We start from the raw sequence: 24,835 nt of genomic DNA on the forward strand, positions 1-24,835 counted from the left end.
ATAAGGATATTAGTTTGAGCATTAATTTTATAAAGCACATGACACGTGTGTGTGTGTGTGTGTGTGTGTGTGTGTGTGCGCGCGCCTGCAGGTGTGCACGTACGGATGGAGGCCAGAGGCCAGCTTAGCGTGGCTCCTCAGGTGCACACACCCACTACTTCCATGCTCTCTGAGGCTCTCACTGACCTGGAGCTCACCAAGCAGACTGGGCTGGCCTCAAGGATCTGCCCATCCCCCTGTTAGCACGATGCTAGCACACCTGACTTTTAAAATATGGGTTCTGGGCATGAAACAAAGGTCCTCCAACCACCTTACCAACTGGGTTGTCTTCCTAGTCCTTGGCTTTATTTACAAACAACAAAACAAAGCTCATCAACAAAAACTGGCTAAGCCGGGGTTTTAAAAGGCTGAAGCAATTATTTAGGGGTGTGTACTAAGGAAGATGGGGTGACACAGAAAAGCTGGGGAAGGCACAGGAGCTGCAGCCCCATTTCTACAGAGCAGTCTCACAGCCCACTCAGCACTGTCCCTGCCCCTGCCCCCACAGGCAGGTGAGGGAGAGGCTGACAGAAACCACAGGAAAGAGTTAAGGTCATCCTCAGCTACAAACGCATTGAAGTCTGGGCTACAAGACACCTTGTTCCAAAAGCAAACAAAACTGAGACATTTGTTCTAACCCAGTTTTTCTTCTTCAAAAAGCTTACACTTCACACACAAATACAGCTTAGAACAACAGGAAACGCAGCCCACCCTTATAAGCTCAGTACTCGGAACACTGAGACAGGAGGGCTGTGAGGTGGAGGTCAGCCTGAACTACACACCAAAACTACACCCATGATGGGGAAGAAGGGTGTTTGAGCATGTGACCTAAAGATGCATCCATTCTGCAACTCCATGCTTTCTGAGTCTGAACAGCTGCTGCTGGCCAGTTCTGAGAGCACTCCTGATGTTCCAGCCTCCCGTGTCTACACAGATGTGTGAGAGAAGGCTGGGCGAGGGTAGGTTATGGTCTTAAGACTTGTGAGCCCTCTTCCAATACTGAGTGTGGGGCTTACAGAGCCTGACCAGGACACAGCAGGTGTAGGCAGCAGCGGGGCTGAACCCAGGGTCTTGTGCATGTCAGGCAACTGCTCTACCAACCAAGCTACATTTGTTTTTAACAGAGACTAACTACACAACAAATACCAACACTTTCATTTTTCTAGTTTACATTTTTTTTTTTTAAGGGAAGAAAGGTCCGAGCTTTAAAAGCTGACCTGGTGCGCATTTGTAAACAACCTTCTGAAAGTGAAATACAACTAAAACCAACATGTGGGAGAACACGTGAGCAAAGCTCCCAGGCTTGCCCTCCCTCCTCATTTTCCCATGGCAGCCAACCCTGCGGAAATTCTCCTGAGGATAGGTTTCCAGAGTAGAGAGCACCTCAGACTCTCTCTCACAGCAGAGGCAGCCAGCATCTAAGGCCGAACGTCCCCATGGACAGCAGACAGCACAGCCCAAAGCACCGCGACTCTCGTCAGTCAGCGCTCGGGGACTTTCATGTCAGTCTCTACTGCCGGAGGCAGTAACAGGATCCAGGGAACTGGAGAAGGACCAGAGTCAGGGCCTGCCTTTGGAGAAGTAAGGCCTCAGACCCTGGCATGTGTGTGAAGACCCATAACAGGGCTGTCTGTTCCGAACAAAGGAAGAAGAGAGTCAGGAGACAGCCCAGAGCATCACCACCGATGGCTACAGGAGACCAGGAAGAGAGTGAGTCAGGGAGGAACAGGAAACCAATCCTCAGAGTCGTGCTGGCCACTCTGTGATTTAAGGATGGCCTGCCTCAAACTCACAGCACTCCTCCTGTCTCAGCTTCCCTACTTCTAGGGGTCGCAGCATGAGCCGTGATGCACAGATGCGGTCTGGTTTTATTTCTGACTAAAAGAAGAAGTCTGTAAACAATGTCTCAGCTCTAACCGGCTTCACGAGAGATGGATCACACTGTTTCCACGACTGGTGCTGGGTGCCTGCAATGGAAGCCTCACCCAGACTCAGGAATCCCCTCCTTTGGGCAACAGATTCTGCACAGGCTCAACGACAAACTCCAGAGTAAGGTGCAGACAGACTGCTGTCTGCAATCACACCCAGCCCTCCCTGACTCTAGTGCACACATGGACACACACACACAGACTCACAGGCCAAACCCCAGTGTACACACTGGTCATGTGGTATTCCCCAGAGAGAAGGACCTTACCTAACTACAGTAGATCACAAGCAGAAGCAGATCTCTGCACAGCTCACTCAGACCTCACACTCACCAACGTGCTCCCTACAGCGTTACGTCAAGATGATCGCATACACCGGACTCTAGAGCACACAGTCTCTTGGTGTGCCGTGGGTTTGTTTTTATTATGAGACGATTCACTTGTAACTACGCGGCTCCTCCTGCCCACCCTTCTTGGAGCTGGACTTAAAGCATGTGCACAACCCCACCGTGCGGATGCTGCAGCTCTCCCCACCCTGCGCTTGGGGGTCCATGTGAGCACAAATATTCACTTCTCTGGGACACACCAGAAGGGGAACTACAAGGCCAAAGGGTAAGTGTACATTTTATTTTGCCATACCGCTTAAAATCCGGTTTTATTAGTGATTCCTCTGTAATCCTGGCTATTGCTTTTTTTTTTTTTACTTTAGTTATTCTAGGTCCCCTGCCTTTCCCTACAGACATTTATATCTCTGTGTGTGAGGAGCTGTGGGGTGTCTGCCGGGGCTGTGCCCAAGATGAATGTCTACACTGCACTCTTCAGTCAATGAATGGGGCATGCTCTTCATTTACTCAGGTCTCTGATTTTTCACAAGCATCATCACTTTCAGTTAGATGTGTCCACACACACTCCTATACATTTCATTATAAATAATACTGTTTTAAATTTGGCTTCCACGTGTTTGGCTCATTGTTATTACAGAATGAGACTGTGTTTTCTATAAGTTTAAGTCCTGTGCACTGACGTCATTCATAAGTTTTCTGTGGACTTCCTGAGGTTCTCCAGGTTGTTAACCACGTCAATTACAAGCAGTGTTCTCTCTTCCTTCCCACTGAGCGTGCTCTGCGGCACCGTCAGGAGTAGCAATCAGACATCCTTGCCCTCGTTCTGAAGACAAGAGCTGAGCATTCAGTAGCCACAGGAAGGGACCACGAAGCCTGAGGTTGCTCCTGGCTAGTGCCAGGTTCTTGAGGGCCAGTCTCATGTAAAGGCCAGTACTTGGATACAGAAGGGTACAGACCCAGGAAGAATTCTCCCATCTGTATGTTAATATGCACAGTGTTAATATGCACAAGTACATGGTCCTCACAACTTGACATGATCAGCACTAAACACAGAGCCCTGAGCATGAGAAATCCTGCAGAACACACACACACACACACACACACACACACACCTCCTTCAAAGAGCTACACACTTGATCTGAAGCCAAAGTTTTGCATTATACTACTGTGAAGCCATGCTTAAGGTAACAGAGATGGCTCAGTGGCTAAGAGCCCTGGCTCTTCTTCCAGAGGACCTGTGCCCACGTGGCAACTCACAATTGCCTGTAGCTCCAGTTCCAGGGGATCTGACATCCTCACACAGACATGCATGTAGGCAAAACACCAATGCACATAATGAAATAAATAATTTTTACAAAAATCAAGTAAATTCAAATATTCCAACAATAATGCAAACTAAATTCACCTCCTTAAAATGGACTCATGGATTAGATGCAAAAATAAAAGCTATATGTTACTGAAAGAAAACAAACTAAACACAGATAACTACAGATGAATAAGCAGATCTGAAGTGAAATAACCATATAAGCAAGTTGTTTTTCTACTAGCTAAAGTATATTCACCACAGGAACTAAACTTGTAACTCATACTTTACACAGCTTAAAAACAGCATATGCAAAGCATAAGCTGATCATAACAGAATCACAGATGAGGGTGGGAGGCTGCTATCGTTCTTCTGGGAAGAGACAGGCTACAAAGGAACACATCATACAATGACCAACCTCATAAAACTCTTCATGGACTCAAAACATACTTTAATCATATAGGGAGCATGCAAGCCACCACTGTAAATATTACTATGATCAAGCCACTGAGAAAAAAAGTACAAAATTATTTCACAAAGCAAAACCCAAGTGGGTATATTCCTTAGCTTCAATGAACTAAAAACAGATATTAAAAACCAACATGCTAAAAGGCAACATTTACGCCCCTTTAATTAAAAACAAAACAAAACAAAACAAAAACCCTCATTGTAAATAGCTTTAAAATGCAACAGGAAACTAAACTGAAGACTAACACAGCCAAGAACAGTAACTACACATATGGGCAGAGCCTGGGCAGGGGGCGGCACAGGGGTGGGCAGAGCCTGGGCTGCGGGAGGCACAGGGTCAGCGCGTGTTAAAAGTGAAGACACTAAAGGAATTTCCACAACACCATAAAAGAAGAGGGGACACTCAGAAAGCATCAGGAAAAGAAAAACTTGCATAGAAAATAAAGGTGATGAGTGAAACTGAAATCTGGTTCCCTGAAGAACAAAACGACAACAGAGCTTAGGGCAAAGGAGCCGTGTACCACAATGAATGACAGAGTCAGCCTACGTTCATTTCGCCAAAACGCCACTAACTTTGGCGTAACAGCAGCTTAACAGGGAGAGACTAATTGGTTCCTCTGTGGGAGCAGTTTTGTATTTACTCCCATTACAAAGGGTCAGGTAAGGTCAAATAACAAAGATAAAGAAGTAACCCATGAGCCCAAACCACTGCAGACTTCTCCAACACACAGTGACCACCTGTGGTTCGTAAAGTTCCAAACACTTCTGTGCCTTTTGTTTAACTTTCAGAAACTTCAGCACGCACTGTGTAGGATAGAAGGAGGAGAGCACGATGCGAACGCCTGAGCAGCAGTGGAGAAGTGCCGACAGAGCAGAAACACGCCACTTCTGGGAAGAGTCTCCACTGTCCGTTTCATGGCATCGCCCCTCAGCGCACGCCACCACACTGTGCTTCAGACACACATAAAATCTGCACTGTATGTGCTCTTCACCAACTTGCTTTCTACCCCTACACACTTGAGGAGATCCATCCCAATGATGTACACGCTCCGTTTTCAACAAGCTACGACATTCAGTACAGAATCCCGAACAATTTATTCAACAGCGATGTAATCAGACTCCTTGAAAGGGTTGAGGAGCTGTGACTTGGGCACGCAAAGGCTCAGGGTTGCACGCAGACACGAGAACTGCTTGGTCACACGTATGTACTTCCTTCTTTACTAGGGTGTCGCCAAGCTGTCTTCTAAATTCTGTAACCGTCCCTGCTTTTCACAACCCTTGGCTCAGGCTCGCTTCAGGTGTGGAAGCAGGGAGGTGTCTCGCTCAGCTCTAAGCCACCTCACCCTGTCTTACAGATTTATAGCCATGCCTATCCGTCAGCTCGGCTGCATTTTCTGATTAGTCTAACAAAGTCTACCTCACCACAGTTTTTACTGTGACATCACCAATCCATCATGTCAGCATGTTGTTGTCACCACTCATCTCCTGCACGTCACACAGCAACACTCTTGTCTATGGAGTCTGAGGTCCTGTGCATATAACATCAGAATACATTTCTCTAAGATTAAATAAAACTTAAAGTTGACAGCACCTTCCGTTCAACAAATCCTTTTAAGTGAAAACAACTTCTTATAAGAACTTCACCAATGATACCATCCCAATGGGACAAAGCTGATCTATCCTGAAAGGCGGCAAGCCCTTTACCACAGACAGGCAATTCTGGACAAGAGTACGAACAATGCTAGGGAGGAAGCAAGGACAGCTGGAATGCCAACTGCCCCACACATACAGGCCTGTGGCACAGTAATTTCCCATTCTGTCCTTTGTTTCTTTGGAGCTGGGGCAAAGTTCCCCTCTGCACACTGAAAATGCAGACGAAACACCACAGGAAAGCTATCCGTTTTACAGATGAAGAAATAAACAGAGCAGTCAACTCTTCAAGGTCACAGCTAACATGAGTCCAATTTCTAATTCTTTACACTATGGGTAATGTTCATGTTATCACTCCAATGTGGTGTGACAAGATTGTTAAAGGTCATTTGCAGGAAGGGATAGCCAAGGCCACTGCCAGAAAACAATCTAAGAAGACGGGAAGGAAATGAACTCAGACTTTAAGAAAAAAAGACCCAATGAGTGCCCTGAGAGGGCCCCTCAACCACACTCTAACTACCTCTGTCTTAAAGATGCTCTCAGACGCTCTCCCTTACCAGTGTGAAACAGCCTGCCTGCCAGCCAAGGGACACAGTATTCCCGAAACGGAACATCCTAAGAAAGATATGGATAACAAAATCCCCTTTGAAATTATTCTGTTATAAGCAATGAACGACCAGCAGAGAGCCTGGGCAGGGCACCTACCTACTGCAGGGGCATCATATTCATCGCCAAGCAGGATTTCCGGGGCAGAGTACGCAAGAGACCCACAGCTGGTAGTGAGCTTCTTTCCGGGCTGAAATTTGTTGCTGAAGCCAAAGTCTGTCAACTTCACAAGACCTTGTTTTTCAAAAAAGACCACATTCTCTGGCTTCAGGTCTCTGTGAACCACATGGAGTTTATGGCAGTAAGATATCGCATGAACTATCTGAGCAAAGTACTTCTTGGCCAAGTCTTCATTAAGACCCTCCTCATGTTTCATTATGTAATCAAACATATCTCCTCCATCTCCAAGCTCTAGAATGAGGTACAGTTTGGTCTGGGTATCTATGACTTCATAGAGACGCACAATGTTGGGGTGCTGCACTAGCTTCATGCACCGTACTTCCTGGAAAAGATGGCCAGTGGCTAGAGTGTCGAGCTTCGTCTTGTCGATAACTTTGACTGCCACCTTTTCACCTGTAAAGACATGTCTAGCAAGTTTAACCACTGCAAAATGGCCTCGACCCAAGGTTTTATCCAGATCATATAATCCAGCGATTTTCCCATCATATCCTCGCTTGAACCCCGCCATGCTGGTGTGACGAAGGGAAAGATACTTAAAGTGCTTGAGAGGGTCTTCTCATATGAGCAGCTCTGCTGGAAATAAGGCCTTCATTGTCAGCACTGCAATGGACACCTGTAAGACAAGAGACACAGTCACCTGTGGATTCGCTTTCCATCTAGTTCATTTTGAGAGCCTTAGGTCAAAGGAGACACAAAGTAAGTCAGGGTCATTATCAAAAGGCTATTTATACTCAGGGTTTACAAAAACACATGTTGGGAAGTTAAGTAAGTAGCAGCTCATTGGAAGCAATTTTTGGGTGGAGAAGGACATCAAAAATACAAAACTGACAAGTTTGATAAGGTACGTTTAAATGACAAATATCTTACAAAAGTAAAACTTCATCAGTCTTTAAAAACATGGTGAGAGTTCACAAGAGAGGGAAAATGAAGAACACGCAGGCAGAAACCCAGCACCGTTTCCTGCAGAGACTATCCATATCTAGAGGGTGTCCAAAGGCCCCTCAGACACAGACTTCCCTGACCTTACATTTGTGCATCTTCAAGTGATACCATGTAATCTGTGAGTATCTAAAGGTTCCTGAAGACCATCTTTGTCATCACCCCAAATCTTCATCAACACCAACACAAAAGGGTAATTGAAGCTGTCCTATTACATTTGCAAAGGAACTTATTTCCCAAAATGTTTACCCAGCAACTCTCCACTTCACAACAGCAGGGATTAGGCTGTTGGTCACAGCAGGTACTTAATCCGGCTGGACATAGCCAACTCTTTGTGTCCACTCGACACAAGTTCACTAACTCACACATAAACTGCGTGGCTGCTCCCTTTCCCAGAGCACATACACATGCACGTTGACAGACCATTTAAGTCTCAAAGAGTGTTTTGTTTTAGAGGCCAAATTTTAGAGGCCACACAGCAAGCTTCACACTTTCCTTTCCAATTTTACAACTACCTTGAGGCAGGGGCTCCTCACCCCATTTGAGGCACAGAAATGTGAAGTGGGCTGGCCTAGACTGCAGGGCGAGGGCGAGGAGGAGCTGACTCTCCTGCAGGGTAGCCAACACCTGCCCGAGCATTCAGACAGCCAGTTCTTATCATACTTAAAATTTTCAATCTTTATAATATATTCTAATATAGAAATGTTTTTATAAATGACCTTGACTCAGAAAAAACAAATATATAAATTTATATAAATTGAAATATCACTTTAAATCCACAAACTGAACAAATGCTTTAGAAATGAGTGCCAGGATCCACTGAGGAACTGAAGAGCACGCTAACCCCCCAGACAAGTCACAGACACGCTTATGTGCATGCACATATGCACTCTCACACACACCCACTACTTTGGTGAAGCCTTCTTTCATGTTTTCAGCTTCGTCCTATAAAAGCAGATGCACTACTTGTGCTGTCTGATGATGGAGGTGCACATAACCTTGAACTGAAACTTAGGCTCACTAGGGCTGTGTCACATTAGAGCAATAGCACGCCATTTTAAAGACCAGAAGACGAGGCCGCACTATCTGAAACCCTGACACAGGGATTCGCAGAAGCAAGGCTGTGTCCCAGGCTCCTGAGCTCAGACCAGTTCATTTTAAAGCCACGGGGACTGTGCATTCAATGACAGGCAGAAATGTCCCTGGAATTCAGTGCGCGGCAGACCTCACAGGCCACACCGGAGACCAAGCCCTGGTCCAGCGTTAGGCAAGCTCCTCACTGAGCCACTCTCGGCAGGTCTGGCCACTGCACAAACGTCACACCTGGGACAGAATACAGAGGCGATGCAATTCTGGAAGAGATGCCTTCTCACTATGCCATTACCGTCACTCAAAACTGCCTGCATCACGGAGGCCACTCAAGGCCACACACGACAAACCCAGACAGGCCAACGATAGCTGCTCACTAACGCGCTCTGTGTTTCCGCAGCACAGTGTGTCATACGGGAGCTGCTATTCTCGATGAGCACTGAACCCCAGCCACACAGCAAGCTTCACACTTTCCTTTCCAATTTTACAACTACCTTGAGGCAGGGGCTCCTCACCCCATTTGAGGCACAGAAATGTGAAGTGGGCTGGCCTAGACTGCAGGGCTAGGGCGAGGAGGAGCTGACTCTCCTGCAGGGTAGCCAACACCTGCCCGAGCATTCAGACAGCCAGTTCAGCTGGTTCTCTATAAGCCCACTTCAGAGCCGAAACAGAATCAGTCCATTTCTAACGACTGTTAGTGAGTAAACCAGGACAGGAGCTTGAGAAATGGCTCAGCAGTCAAAGTGCTTCCTGCTCTCACACAGCTCCACGGTTCCAATCCCCAAACCAACGTTAACTCCAGTTCCAGGGTGTCTGACACCCTCCTCTGGACTTCATGGGGTCCTGTACCCAGGAGCACAGACACAGACAAACACACACACACACAAAATAAAATCTTTTTATTTATAGAGACTATGTATAAGAGTACTCTGTCTGTATGTACACCTGCACGCCAGAAGAGGGCATCGGATCTCAGCCTTTTTTTTTATTTTTTAAGAAACTAATATGTAATAAAAGTGTTAGAAAAAGAGGCAGCCTCTTCTGTATTCTGTATTCTCCTGGTTCACCTGTGCTAATAATTTCAACACCAGCATAAACAGAAGTCTAAATTGAAATGTGCTTCTGTATCTGGACAGCGGGTCCCCCAAAGAAACTTTGCCTGCGTCAATTAACCCTGCACAGTCAGCTGTCCCGGCCTGTCTAGTGTATGCTGCCTTTTCTTTTTTCATATTCAGCTTTCATTTTCAAAACTGACTTCCTGGGACTGCCTACCCATTTTTTCATCTTTATTCTTTTTCTTTATATTTTTGTTTAGATGCACTGCTGGAAAGTAACAAATAGATCAGATTAGATAAAAGAATCTGAGGATTTTAAAAGTTAAACCTGGGGACTGAGAAATGGCTCAGGGGGTAAAACACTTGCCACACAAGCAGAATGACATGAGTACGATCCCCAGCCCCATACTTTTAACCTCAGCATGCAGAAGCTGGGGAGCCTGAGGTGTGACACGACGCACTGGAGAGGCCACAGCGACAGGTGGCCTGATCTCACGCTCACTGGCTAACCAGCCATCCTAGCCAAATCACTGAGCTTCAGGTTCCGTTAGACTGTCTCAAAAAATAAGGTGGAGAAGGCCAGTAAGATGGCTTAGGGGGTAAAGGTCCTTGCTTGACAACCAGAGCACTATCTTTAGAGCCCACGTGATAAACATAGAAAACAGACTCCCAGAAATGGTCCTCTGACCTTCAAAGAGACAGGAATGTATGTGTGTGTACACATACAGAGAGAGAAGGGAGGGAGGAGAGAGAGAGTAAATAAATAAATGTTTAAATCTGGGAGGATCAGCTGGAGAATGATCAAGGAAGACACTAATGATGACCTTTGGCCTCCGCACACCCATACAGTACAGAGACACAATATATACACTGTTGTTCGACCTCAAGGGAGCTCACCAGGCCTCATGCTAATATTGAGTGGCAGCTGTGAGAGAGAGCTGCAGGGGGCTCTGTGCAGACTCCACATACCTTACAAATACACACCAAATCACTCTGACCACTGTTAGCTGCTTCCTTCTCCTAAAGGGAAATGCAGAAAATGATTTCAGTGTACTCTATTTGTTTCAATTCTAGGAAGGACAAACCTGAAAACGGCAGCTCTGCCCTTGCCGACCCTGTCTCCTCCAATTCTGTTTCTTCCTCTATTAATTACTACTCTTTCCCTTTGCTCATGCTAAGCAAGTTCTCTGCCACTAAGCCCAGCCTCAGCCTGACTCGCAGCTTTGAAGAGACCATGGCAATGAGCAGCAGGAACACCTTCACCGTCTGAAGCTCCTGGGAACAGCCCGCCCTGCACCACTGAGTCCTGACTGTGTACTGCACGGTGGGCACAGTGAGGCGCGGCCTGTCTGATGCACCTCTGGCCAGGACCCTGCTCTGCCTGTAAGTCCATCCCACCCAGGAGCGCCTGGACAAACTCAGCGAGCTCCCGTGACAGCCGCTGAGGAGAGGAATCGGCAGAGACACTCCTCTCCTAAGCAAGGCAGAAATGCACTGTGGTGCCAGCGACAGGCAGCACACAAAACACCTTCATGTCTGCCACCAGACAGTAAACAAAACTGTCACTGTGAGCAAAGCAGCCGCACTGCTGCCAGTTCTTGAGTAGTGACGGTCCTTTCCAAAGGGGGTGGATGGGCTCTTCACAAACCTGAAACATGACACAGAGACGTGAAAGGCCTGGATAATCCTGGTAGGTCAAAGCTACTCACACCCCATGCTAAAGATCCAGTGCCTGAGCAATCAGTGAGCCCAAGTTCAGGAACACGTGAGAGAAAGCAGACAGGAAGGACAACATCTGGAAGTAAAGGGAAGCCAGCTCTGCAGTGGGAGCAAAGAGCACTTCACGGTGGCTGGTTCCCGGCTCACTGACAGGCAGACCTCAGCCTGACTGCCCCTTCAGCCCCCTGTGGGACACAGCAGCTTCTTCCACTGGCCTGGCCTGCTTCTCTCCCCAGCAGCCATTCATAGTTTCTGCAGCAAGGCAGCATGGTGGTCAGGGCCAGTCGCAAGTCACAGGCCTCACCAAGTTACCTGACCTTCCCATACAGTTAGCTCCCTTAGGAGACAATGTCGGCACAGAACACAGCCCTGCCTGTAAGCCCACCCTCAGAAGGCAGAGGAGGACAGAGCAAGACAGTGTGAGGCCACCCTGCCTTTTATAAAATACAACCATATTTCATCCCTAAGCCAAACTCATTCAAACACACAAACTGTAAAGGCCGTGAAGGGAGCTGAAGAAGTGGCTCGGCAGTAAAGAGCTCTTACTGCTCTTTCAGAGGACTGAAGCTCAGTCCCCAACAGCTCACGAACACCTGCAACTCTGAAACCATTGAAGCTCTGTGGCACCTACATTCACACATGTGCGTACACACACACACACACACACACACACACACACAAAATTAAAGACAAAAAAATAAATCTTTTTAAGGTCTGTGAAGACCAAAGAAGCTGTACAATGACAATAGTTAGCACGCTGACCACCCTGTCTGCAGGGCAGCAGCCCTGCCGCTCCCATCGGGCTGCTCGCCTGCTGCACGCAGCTCACTGAACCAGTGCCCTCTCTTATTTCCTAATACACCAAACTGAAACCAGCTGTCAGATCTGGAGATCCAAAAAATGACATCTCTAACCCAACACTAAAATCTGATTTTCTTTTTTCTTTCTTTTCCCTTTTTTTTTTTCCAAGACAGGATCTATGTAGTCCTGGCTGTCCTAGAACTCACTCTGTAGACCAGGCTGGCCTTGAACTCAGAGATCACCTACCTCCTGCGTGCTGGGATTAGAGGCATGCACCACCACTGTCTGGCTGAAAATCTGATTTTCAATACAGTGTCTTTTAAAACAATCTAAGTATTTGCTTCCCCAGCCTCACTGTGTAACTAGTATCCACATGCAGCCCAGGCTGGCCTCCACTCAAGATCCTCCTGCCTCAGCCTCCCACATGCCAAGATTACAGGGCGGCACCAGTCATGCCATCCCAAGTAACACATGCACAGCAAGCCTGTGAGGTGCAGAGCTGGAAGCTTTAACCTCAGGAGCACAGGAGTGCGTGGCCCGGGTGACAGCAGCACCAGCACTCTTAGCCTGGTGGTCTCACATCCACATGGCTTCTGCCAGTACTGTGATTCCAATTACAAAAGGATCTGTTCAGTTTCAGACCAAGTTCAAGCTGACTGTACAGGCTGGCAAAGAGTGGGGTGCAGGAAGGAGACACCCACCTGCTGTCCATCTCGGAGGATGAGTCCACGCCTGAACTAGCTCTCCAAAATCAGTGTTTCTAACAACTGCATAACTGCGCCGACCGCCTTCTGCACAGTCACTCCAGAGCAGCCTGCATGTGTGGCACATGCTCACACATGCACACACTAGGCAGACCTAAAGGAAGAAGGCTGACTAAGCAGCAGCGCTCGGAATATGGAAGCTGCTGCTGAGAAACAAGTCCCGGTAGGTGTGACAAGAACACACTGCTCTTCTCCAGCTCCACAGCAGAAACTACTGTGTTTGGAGGTGTGGCTGGAGAAGAGGAAGGAAGTGGGGGTGGCCCGACACACTCTGCAAGCTGCTCAAACAGTTGGAGAGGCAGCCGAGGCTAAACCTCTGTCAGCCTGGAAGCCACTGCTTACCCTGCTGAAACTGAAGCTCACTTGGAGCTTTCTGTTGACATCCCACTGCTGCAGGGGTCTGTGACAAACATGTCTCCTGCAACTCTTCTTCCCCGGAAGTGACAAAGATGTCACTGCACACAGCTCTGAAAAACTCACAGCTTGCCGAGAAATCAAACAAAACAGGCTTGTACAAAAACCACGCTACCCCAAGCCTTTCACCATTCTGTTTAGAATATTAACATTCCCTCAAGTAAGACAATCGATACTCCAACACACAAAATCTCTCAGCAGTACTAACTATCAGGAAAACCCCAAGAAAAAACAAATGAGCCCAGAGTTCTTCACCTACTACAGACAACCAAAAGCTGTTTTTTCAAAGCTAATCTAACACTGAATTTAACCTTTCCCATAGAAACTAGCTGGTACTTTTTGTTTTTCACAAAAATGAAAATCAATCCTTACTCATGGGAACAAGCAGACTGAAACACAGACCTATCAAGAGCCAACTAAAGTCAACCGTGCAGCCAACACTCAGTGACTATCACCAAACCTTATCGACAAAAATAACACAGGGACCGCGAAGTCCATACCAGATCCTCAGTAATATCAGGAACTTGAGATCAAGCCAGTGAGCCCAGCCACACACTCTACACAACAAGCACAGTCCAGTTTTCTGAGGGTGTCCGTCCTCCTCCAGCAGTGATACAGAGACGAAAACCCACACAGGCCCACAGGCCCTACGTTATTGAAGAACTAGGGGGGGGGGGCTGAAGAGTACTGTGGGTTTACAACTTCATCAAGCTGTGCTCTCTGCACGGACTGGAGACATGGCTCAGAGGTTAAGAGCACTGGCTGCACTTCCAGAGGTCCTGAGTTCAGTTCCCAGCAACCACATGGTGGCTCACAACAACATCTATAATGAGATCTGTGCCCCTTTTGGCCTGCAGGTGTACATGCAGAAGAACATTGTATACATAGTAAATAAATAAATCTTAAAAAGGAGAGGTAAGCCAGTAACTCCTGCTGGACATGCCCCAACAGGCAAAGCTCAGGCCTGTGCAAAGGCTGGCAATGCCGCCTCATATGTTCCAAGTTTTCTTGTTTGTTTTCTTTAAAATACAATTACCTCATTTCCTCTTCTTCTTTCCTCCCCACGACTCCCTTTCAAATCCATGACTTTTTCTCTGTCACGTATGTGTATGTGCACATACACACACATATGAACACATAGGTGTGAGTTCATTAGGCATACCTGTATGTATAGGGTATGTATGGGACTGATCACTTGGTACTGGCCATCCAAATAGGGTCTCCTTGCTGAGCAGATGAGTCCTCCTGGCCACTGTCTCAGTGTTCCTTAGCTGACTGCAGTTCTCTGCCTAGGGTGGGCCCTGTGAGATTTCAGAGACCATTACAGAAAACCACAATTGGTCAAATTGCAGAGAGCAACAGACCTCGGGGTGCGCAGCCCCAATGGACACATCTGCAACACAGCTCCTACACTTAAGGCTCAGGGAACACCTCAGAAGAGAGGGCAGACAGACTCTTAAGAAGACCAGGAGATCCACTCTAAGAGTATGTCTTCAGAATGACAGAGAAGCTTCACTCAACAACATGGCTGCCTCACAAGACCTGAATGAACAAGGAGGAAACCAACAAACTTGTCATCATGTTCCAATTTCCTTGCAAGTAGGCAACACTAAGGGACCCCACAGGACAACAATGCCAGTTCAGAGGTCTGCTTCATTCTCTCAAGGCACTGTGTGGTCAGTGCAGATCAATACCCAAACTGCCAGATTAAGGAATCTTTGTCTTGTCTGAGCAGATCAAGTTGGAACTGGAACACACAGAGGGGCCAGGCCAGTCCCAATAATGCTGAGAACACTGGACAGGGGAGAACCGGGACCCGTGCAGGGACGCTGACACCAAGTCACAAGCCTGAGAGCCACACACAGGTGAAAGTCAAACACCTCAGCAGAATCGGCCTCTTGGCTAAGCCTGCCATCACTTCCACCTGAGGTGAGTGAAAGAGCTGGTAACAAATCTTGACTTAAACAAAAGCTCCCATGTGGAAATGGCTGCAAAAAAAAGCCAATCCACCATGACACACTTCTCCCAGGACACAGACTGCAGACGGGAACTCATGAAAACACAGTAGTTAAACCTCCTCTCCTTTAAAGCCTGTACAGCTCTGTCAAATTCATCTTTAACTGTCCCTTCTTTCCCTGATTTGAGATGAAGATGGCCATTATAAAAATACTGGAACAGAAAAAGAAAACTCATCCACAAACTAAAAGCATTGGCTGACTATGACTTAAAAGAATCACTAAAGGGCTGAAGAGATGGCTCAGCGGTTAAGAGCACTGACTGCTCTTCCAAAGGTCCTGAGTTCTAGTCCCAGCAACCACATGGTGGCTCACAACCATTTGTCATGAAATCTGATTCCCTCTTCTGGTATGCATGGAAACAGAGCATTCATAAAATAAATATATAAATCTCTGTTTTAAATAAATAAAATAATGAATGAATGAATGGTCACTAACATTTTAAGGGGTGGGGCTGAATGCTAACTCTGTGAACAGCAGTTTCAGTGTATGTACCACAGGTTGGACATCCTAAGCCCCACCTGAAATGCTCCCAAATCATCTCCTGACCACAGGAGAAAAACTTTCACAAACAAACAAACAAGTATTATGCAACCTACCTTGATGCTATGTGTCTAAATTGTGCATGGAACATACGTTGTGCATACTTTCAAGTTTAGAGTTGGACCTCAGATATGAGATTTATGCAATGTTCTAAAAATACACACACATAGCAAACTCCAAAACATAGTTATAGCCCCAAGCATTTCAGATAAGGAGCATCTGCCTTGTTAAATGTGTCTAAAATAAAGATGAAGACAAATATTTTTACATTCAATAATGTTCAATAATACTTAAATATGTCAAAACTCGATATAACACAAACATCCATAATACAGAAACACGTCTACCCAGTATAACATTATGCTGTGCAACGGTAAGTAGAGAGTCAGAGGCTAAGAGAGCCCACATAAACACCAGAAGTGACCAAAACCCGTGGAAAGACGGGTGCGGCTGCACACTCAAAATCCCAGCAACAGGGATAGAGAAACAAGCAGGGCACTGGGGCCTCCTGGCCAGCCAAGCCTAGTCTAACTGGCACGCACCCAAGGCTGCCCTCCAGCCCCCACATGCATGGACCCACACAAAATCTACCACTCGGTCTCAGTACGTCATCCCATTAAAAAACAAAACAAAACTATGGACTTTGTTTGAATGTATATACTGTCAAAATCTAAAACACTAAATCAGTAGGAATATATTTTCCCTCTTTATGATTTCCTGTTCTTAGAATTTATTAGTGATTGTGTACTGCGTTTATAGCCCGAGGAAAAAAATGACTAAAATGTTTATTTTCTGTATAGAATTATTCACTCAATGTACCTTTGTACTAGGAAATCTATGAAATAGACCAAGTTCCGTGAAATACACTGTTGAAGCTCTATTTTTGTGCTCTTAAGAAACAAGGCCTGAGGGAGCAGAGATTTCAAAGTAATTTCAAAAGTTCCTCACACCCATAGACAGTTCCCTACTCTGTTACCTCATTCAGTGAAGACAGAAGAGAATTTTAAGGCAAAACCAGGGACTCCTTGTTGTCTTGTTTCAAATTTAAAAATGTTTCTTACTGTAACAAACTGCTCTTGTGAATTCCAGTTTGTATGGAAGTGGCTTAATGCGGTAAGGCAAGGGCAAACCCATGCCCTAGCAGGCAGGCACCTGCCACAGCCTGACCATGTGAGTCCAACTGTCAGGTACCAATGACGGAGAAAGAAAACCAACTCCTACAAGCTGTACTCTGGCCTACACACATGCATAAGCACTAGCACACATGTGCTGTACACAAACACAAACAATTTAAACAATTAAAAAGAGGAACCAGAATTACTAGAAATCTGTGTACATACAGTTCTTTTTACATTTGCTGTATTATTAAAACCTCACACTGGCCGTTTACTGAGAAATAAGACAGCAGGGACAGAGGTAAGTGAAGGATTCCCTCTGCCTCCTTCCCACCCAGGAGTAGGAAATTTTCCTAAAATAATGCAGTGCTTCCGTTTTACCCAGGCCTCACTAATTCGCAGAGAAACCAAAGCGCTACAGTAGAGCCCTGCACACCTCTGGGCACCTCTGGCCCCTCCTGACATGCTATGGAAGAGCCGGTTCCTGGAACAGAAGGACGCGCAGCAGCAGCACTGCTCACCTGCTGCGCATCACTGAGAAGTAGTTCTGGAGACGCCGAGTCTGTGTTTACTCTGTTACGTTAGGACAGGAACTTATGGGCAAGCAAGCACACACACAGGCTCAGGCCAGCAGCAGTCAGCTAATGCTGGAACAGCTTGACAAGAGCATTCTACCACTGCTTGTACACCAGCTGTGGACAGAGGACGCTTCCCAAACCCAGCCAAGGACGCAGGCCAAGAAAGATTAAGGCAAGTTCCAGTTACTTCTTAAAACTTTATCCTTTTTCAAAGTGCACATTTAATGTATTTTGCAAACATTTTTTCCATTTGTTTAAAAAAAAGCAGTTTCCTTCCTAAAGGGATCGGTAATATTCATCAAGTAAGGGAATAAACCGGCCCCTGAAACCAGACTAAACACTGTCATTCACATCTTTCTAGCACTATCATACTCCTTCATGCCAACAGGAAACTATTTAGCCACAAAGAATTAGGTAACTTGGAACGCTAACTTTAAAATCCAGTCTCTCTCTTCCTCAGTGTTGTACATCATCCTCAAAGAGACCCACATTCTCTAGTAACGCACTGCATGCCACTTACCCATAAACACACTGTCCTAGACCCAAATGACCTTTCACAGACAAGCCTTACTGTCCTACACTCTCCCCAGCCCAGAATCAGGGTTAAACAGTGAACAAGTTTCACAGACCCTCCAACCTTTCTTCCAGCTAGGCAACACAGACTGAAAGACAACACGAGGGCACACGGAGCAGGAGCATGCTGTGGGTTTAGGTTCCATTTTTTCAGTGTCCCCTGGTAAGCTCCTCTCCTCCTATCTCCACAGGTCCACCTTAGGAGTGGCCAGAACTCTTTTACTCAGCAACTACGCAGAACCAAAAGGCAGAGAGAGCAGTGGGAATGGCCCTAGGGCCTGAGAAGCCACGCAGCTTCCCTCAACAGACTGTCACACAGCAGTCACCGCTGGGACAGCTGGACAAATAACACCCTAAGTCAGTGTGGGAGGGACCAAAGCCACCCAAGGGGCCCCTCCAGCTTTTTAGCCTTCTTCCCAGAGACTCCAGGGCTAAGCAAGACTGCAAGGTTAGTCCCTAACCCTGTTATTCTCCCGCATCAGGCCTAACCACCTCCCACCAGAGCGACCAGGAAGATCCGTCTCAGCTGCTCACGATGCCCGGCAGGGGCAGACATTAAAAAAGAGGTGGTCTTTCCATTAAATCTGACCTGGGGTTTCACAGAAGGCATCCCAGAGAGATCTCTGGGTGTGCTTGAGCTACAAACTGAAACCATGCTGTAGGAAAGAGGCTTTCCAGGAAAGACAACAGAGAGACTGCACTGTGATAGGACAGTGTCACAAGTGCAACACAGATCCAAAGTATCTTTCTCTCAGGCCTGGCCAGCCCTGACTCCAGCTTCAGCACACAGCTTCAAAGCTGCCATCCTGACGGTTCCCGGCCACGTTGCCACCCGCGTCACACACAGCACAACACCTATACCATTAGCGTCATCACACTGTGCGTCAGGATCTGTGTGACCATGTAGTCACTAATCTGCGTGCCCACTGGTTAGGTAAGTTCAGTTGTTGTACAAATCATGTCTGTTTTATACTGTTATCCAGGTACAGTATCTAGACAAATAGTAACTGTTATGTATAGCCTCTACCCAAAACACACTGACACATTTTATTAAATGAAGAAACAGAAACAGACATGAGCTGCCAAAAGGGTCTCAGGTAAAGAGACAGCAATCAAATGATGGCTGCAGAAATGATCTTCCAGCTGCAAAATGACCTGACTGGAAGGGCAAAACTGAGCTGGGAGACAGCTAAGGAGACACTGGAAATTGGGCAGAACTGAGGGCAGCCAGGATCGGGAAGGCGATGGTGAGGATGAAGTAGAAGACACTCACTGTAGAGGCAGAATCCGAGAACACAGTGCCCAGGCAAGGCAGAGACACCTGGAGAATGAGGAGGCCCAGAGCTGGAAGTGCCAATGTCAGGCTGGGAATGGAGGACAGCTCTAGGTATGCTCGCGGAGTGGAGGATTTCCTTCTAGCTCCAAAACTGTGACTGAAAGCAAGTAAAATCCAGACCAGCTTATTAAAATAGCGTGTTTTCCATAAATCAGCTGTAAGAGTCATTTTAATTGATGAAGACACTTCTTGGGTGCACATACCGTCTCAGGCAAGACTACCACCTGAGGATTCAAACTCAAAGCCCACCAGCCTGCAGGAAGCTGCTGAGAAAGTAACCGCGCCAACAGCTGAGGACTCAGGCCACTGAGGCTGTGATCTGACCAGCTACCATGTGCAGTCAACGCTTCTGGAAGACTGACTTCACCCAACAGTGAACGGCGCAGGCCAGTCTGCCATTGAGAGGTAAACAGAAATGCATAGACGGCCCTTGAACTCCTGAAAACAACGAAAGCATCACGCCCCGGGCAGACCAGGCCCTGTCACAGAGTTGCTATCAGCAGCAGACTGGGGATCTCAGCATGCGAAAAGGACAGAGACCCAATTCACACGGAAGAGCCTAGCTGAGCATGGGCCAAATCGTGGAGGTGCCGAGGGCAATTCTCGGGAGGCTCTTGAAGTGACAATGAGAGATGAGTGTTCAGGGAAGACAGCCTCTCCTACCAACGGCAAGAAATGGTTACCCAAGGGGTGAATGATCACAACCCAAAACAGACATGCAGGAGGAGAGCAGATGGGAAACGATTATGAAAATGACGCAGGTCAGACCCAGCCCGCCCCAAGCAGACCACACTTCAGTGCGTGCTCCCAGGCCACTGGACCTCATGGACTAGACAGTGTGGCTTTTCCAAACCACAACAGAAAGCCAACACACCCAAAGCTGGTGCCACGGCCTCCTTCCTTTGCAAATGCTTTACAGAACGTGCAGCTGTGCTGCATCTACCTCAACAGCCTTCCTCTTAGTTCTCTCAGCGCTGGCCTCATCCTCCCTCAATTCCCTGCCTTTGAGACTGGCTCCGCTTGTGAGAGGCACCCCCACTGCTCGCTGCCTCCTGCCCCAGCAGCTGTCTCCATTACTGTCAGAAAGCAATCCTTCTGCGGAACACCAAGGTAAACTAGCTTCCAAGCACCTAACGTCAGAAACCTGGTTTCTGCTCTCTCTCCTCTGCTACCCTCTACCCCAGGGCCTCCAAATAGATGGACACTTCAGGAATACATGAATAAGGTTACATTTATCCTCCCAAATCGACTCAGCCTTTCTATCCAAGTAGATCTAAGATTTTTGTCTGCACATCTTGGGGTGTACCTGCATCCTGAACAGTAGGATTTTGCTGTATTTTGAGGAAAGGTCTCACTATAGTCTCACTTGCTATGAAAGTCAGGCCAGCCTCAAACTCATAATCCTCCTACCTCCACCTCTAAAGTGCTGGGATTACATGTGTGTGCTTTCACACAGGCTTTTGTTCTTACTATGCAGCTTAGGCTGGACTTGAACTTTGCTCCTTCCTACCTCTGACTCTCAAGTGCTGGGGTTACTTGGTGCTGAAATTAGTTTTCTTACAAAAAATGTTTCAGCTAAAAACTCTACCTTGTAGCTGAGATGCCACTAAACTAGGCTTTTAGTATCTCTCACCTATGTGTTAACCAGAGAATTCAGGCTACGTAGGAAATTCACCTGCACATCCTTTTTCATCCTCAACAGCGTAACAGCTATTGGGGTGCTCAGGAAGGTATGAGAGAACGGAAATTGTGTCTTATTTAGTGCCTAGGACCACAACTGCTCAGTATCCCCAATAAACTTTTTCTTAGTTTCACTTTCAACAAGAGGGAAGCATCCTTACAGAAGGTCCAGTAAAAACAGCACAAATGGAAAAAAACAAACAAACAAAAAAAAAAAAAACAGCACAAATGTCCTTCAATTCAGACACTTACAAGGCTTCCTTTTAGGATTATGTGACTAAGTTACATGATCACCATATAAAGACCTATGTATGTCTGTTCTATAAAAGTTCTTAGGTATTCTAAACCAACGGTTCTCAACCTGTGAGTTGTGACCCCTTTGTGTTTGAATGACCCTTTCACAGGGGTCACCTAAGAACATCAGAAAATACAGATATTACGACTCACAGCAGTAGCAAAATTATAGTTAGGAAGCAGCAATGAAAACAACTTCATGGTTGGGGGTCACCACAACGTGAGGAACTGTACAGGTCACAGCACGGGAAGGTTGAGAAATACTTTAATGTATCATACTGCAATCATTTATTAAAATTTAATCAGAAGGGCATAAAATTTTTGAGAAAATTTTTGTATAAAGTAAAATAAATGACTGCACAAAATTTTAAAAATCAAAAAGTGACAGTAGAGTTTCTGATCAGAAAGTCTTGAAGATGGGACTATTAAGTTGGTGCTGGGCTGTGCTCTGGATTTTTCTCCCAGCTTCAATATGCGACCTTGGGAATGTCATGTAATTTCTCTTTCCTACGTCTGTAAGATGGGACGATTTTACACAATCAAATAGAAGAATGCCATGTATCTGGTGTTCTTTCAAAGAAACTTGTCTAATTAGTACGTTTCAATCACCACACGTACAGAACATTCTTCTTCAAGAACCCAATTCCAAGAGAAATATTTAAGCAGACGTTGAAGACAGATTTCCTGAACGCAATGGTCTTATAAATCTGAAAAGCTCTGTAACAAGATCAGAAATTAACAAACTGATTACATAATCCCTGACAACCTGAGCGGATACCAACTGTGATAAGTTAAGGACAGTGTCCCGACCTCTGCGAAGAATCCAACCCGAGCCTTTTGATGCTGGACTGGAATCTGGTGGAAACTCGGCAGAGAGCTTTACACGTGCGGGTTCCATGACTTACTTCACCTCAACCCTGACAAAACGCTTCAGGCACTGCGGTGGCTCCCCCAGGGCGCCTAAGACTCGGAGAACACGCTCATTTACAAAGAAGGGGAAGGAGGAAGCCTGACAGCCCAGAGGCCCTCCATCCTCTGACTCCTTCAGGCGTCCATGACCTGAACTCAGGGGGACGCTCCCAGGCTGAGCTGAGCCTCCGTCAATACCAGTCAAGGAAGCCCAGGCGTACAGGGACGCCGCCGGCGACGGGCGGCAAGGTGTGTGTTTTTATGTAAATGGTCCGGAAAGAAATCAACAGGCGACGTCTACGGAGAGGAGCGGCGTCTCCCACCGCGAAAAAGCACCGCTAGCGGTCCCCGGGGAGCCGCGCGGCTGCCCCTTCCGCGGCCCGGCGCCCTCGTCCACGGACAGCCGCGTCCCCGCGCTCACACCGGCGGCGGCGGCCCAGCCCGCAGCGGGACCCCGCGGCCCGCGGGGAAACTGAGGCCCGCGGCGGGCGCGGCGACTCCCGCGCTGCCGCAATCCCCGGCGGCCGCAAGGGCAGGGCCGGGCGGCGCGAGGCCCGCGGCCGGCCGAGCTCGGGGCCCGGGTGGCGCCGCGGGCCGCGTCCTCCGCGCAGGGCGCCCCGGGCCGAGCGCGCAACTTACTTTCCGCCCGCGGCGGCGCCCGCCCAGCCCCGCCGAGGCGGCCGCCGGGGAGCCGCACGGGCCCGGCCCACGCTCCCGCCCGGCGCGCCGCGCTCGCCCTACCTCAGCCGGCAGGCGGGCGTCCGTCCGCAGCGGCCGCGGCGTCGACAACTCCCTCCCGGCCGCCGGAACCCCGCACCCAGCGCTAATCATAATACCGAGCGGGCGGCCGGGGGTGCGGCCGCGCTGCGCATGCGCCGGCCTGACGTCACCGTGACGAAAGCGACGGGGTGGGGTCTCGTGTGGGGGCGGGGCGGGGCTGGCCGGGCGCACCTGCAGGCCGGCGCCGGGGCTGCTGGAGGGCACCGCGGCCCCGCCCGAGCGAAGGAGAGCAGGAATGTCAGAGGAGAGAGCGGCAGGACGATGGACAGCGGCAGGGCTTAGCCGCCCCAGCTTTCCCAGGGTATCTGAGAGCAGCCAGGAGACACCGGCCCTTCTCCCTAAATGGTTCACCCCAAGCTATGAGAGACAGCAAAACGAAAACACATATGCACAAACATGCATACACACAGCACATATATATTTTCCTTTACTGTCTCTTCTCTCTGGGAATCCATCTGAAAATTTTCTGTGGATTTTATTATTACTTGAACAGAAAGGAGCCAAGCCCAGCACCCGACTGCAGGCTTCCCTCCAGAGGCAGCAGAAGACACTGGCAACAGGCAGGCAGCCTCCAAAACAGTACACATCAGGCCTTGATTTGAAGTATACGTCAGGAATTAACCTGGCTGTTCCTGGTCTGTTCCAAGATGGCTCAGGATCTGATCTTAGTGGGGGCAGGACGAGAGAGAGGGGACTCCCAGCTCTCACTGCTGAAAGGGTGCTGAGCCACGAGGGCTGGTCCTCCAGAGTGCCTGCAAGGGAGTGCCAAGAAGCCAGGGGCCAGCTCTCTCTCGCCTGCTTTTGCTTCTGTGTTCCCTTACCCCTTAAGACGGTCTCCAGCAAAGAAAGACACAGCAAAACGAGCTTCTCTCATGTCCAAGCCTGGCTCAACTGACTGCACCACGTAACCTGAACGGCTGCAGCGTCTCCGTGGATGAGGAAACAGCACGTCTTTTTGCTTTGTCTCTCTACCCCAGCAGCCACTGTGCTGCCTGATGATGGCTGGGAAGCAGGGCGAATAGGAGGTGCGCTCCGGTCACAACAACCTCATCCGAAGAAACGTGAACCTGCACTCTCAGTTACCCGAATGCTTTAGCACTGGGCAGTGGTGTGCACGGGACAGTCTCCAGACTGGCCTTTGCTCCTCCAGGCCCCTCCTGCAATCACTCTGCTCAAGAGCATGAAAGGGCAGTGTCATTTAGACATGGAAGGTTTTTCCTTCTGTTTCTTTTTTTCTGTCTTTCTTTTTGTGTGTGTGTGTCACAACTTCCGTGTAGAGTCAGACTTACAGGAGAGATAGCTCTGTCCCTCTGTCCCTCCACCACATGGGTGCTGGGCTGGAACCCTGGTTAGTAACCCCGGCAGCAGGCACCCCGGCTGCTGGCCACCCCGGCAGCCCTGCCAGGGAGATTCTACTTCAGACACACAGTGAGCAAGAGCCTCTAAGAAGGACTTGCACAACTTGCTCTTTGCCAAAAGACCACGACCTTTGGCCTCTGGGAGCTGTCACTGTGGCCAACAAACGAGGAAAAGCGTCACTCTAATGGCCTCCCGAGGGAAGTCCAATGGTCAAGCTTGGACCCTAAAGGTCAACGCATGACAGTGGCCGCAGCATGGGAGCCCTTGAAAATGGGGTGTTCCAGCTGGAGAGGTGGCTCAGAGGTTGAGAGCACTGGCTGCCCTTCCAAAGGTCCTAAGTTCAGTTCTCAGCAACCA

General features: G+C 48.1%; 1 protein-coding gene across 2 annotated transcripts in view; it reads right to left on the reverse strand.

The window, feature by feature from the left end:
• Positions 1 to 23,219, reverse strand: part of Snrk (SNF related kinase) — a 46,802-nt gene extending 23,583 nt beyond the window's left edge. Inside the window, exons 1-2 of one of the 2 annotated variants that reach the window (XM_021664787.2) lie at positions 23,081 to 23,219; positions 6,435 to 7,128 (exon numbers count right to left, since the gene is read on the reverse strand). In XM_021664787.2, coding sequence (XP_021520462.1) covers positions 6,435 to 7,023 — 589 coding nt within the window. In that variant the 5' untranslated portion in view covers positions 7,024 to 7,128; positions 23,081 to 23,219. The remainder of the gene's footprint in view (positions 1 to 6,434; positions 7,129 to 23,080) is intronic. The other variant, XM_060385017.1, reaches the window with a different exon arrangement.
• Between the last annotated feature and the right edge of the window lie 1,616 nt (positions 23,220 to 24,835).

The sequence above is a fragment of the Meriones unguiculatus genome, chromosome 6 (assembly GCF_030254825.1).
Source record: "Meriones unguiculatus strain TT.TT164.6M chromosome 6, Bangor_MerUng_6.1, whole genome shotgun sequence".
NCBI classification, from domain to species: domain Eukaryota; kingdom Metazoa; phylum Chordata; class Mammalia; order Rodentia; family Muridae; genus Meriones; species Meriones unguiculatus.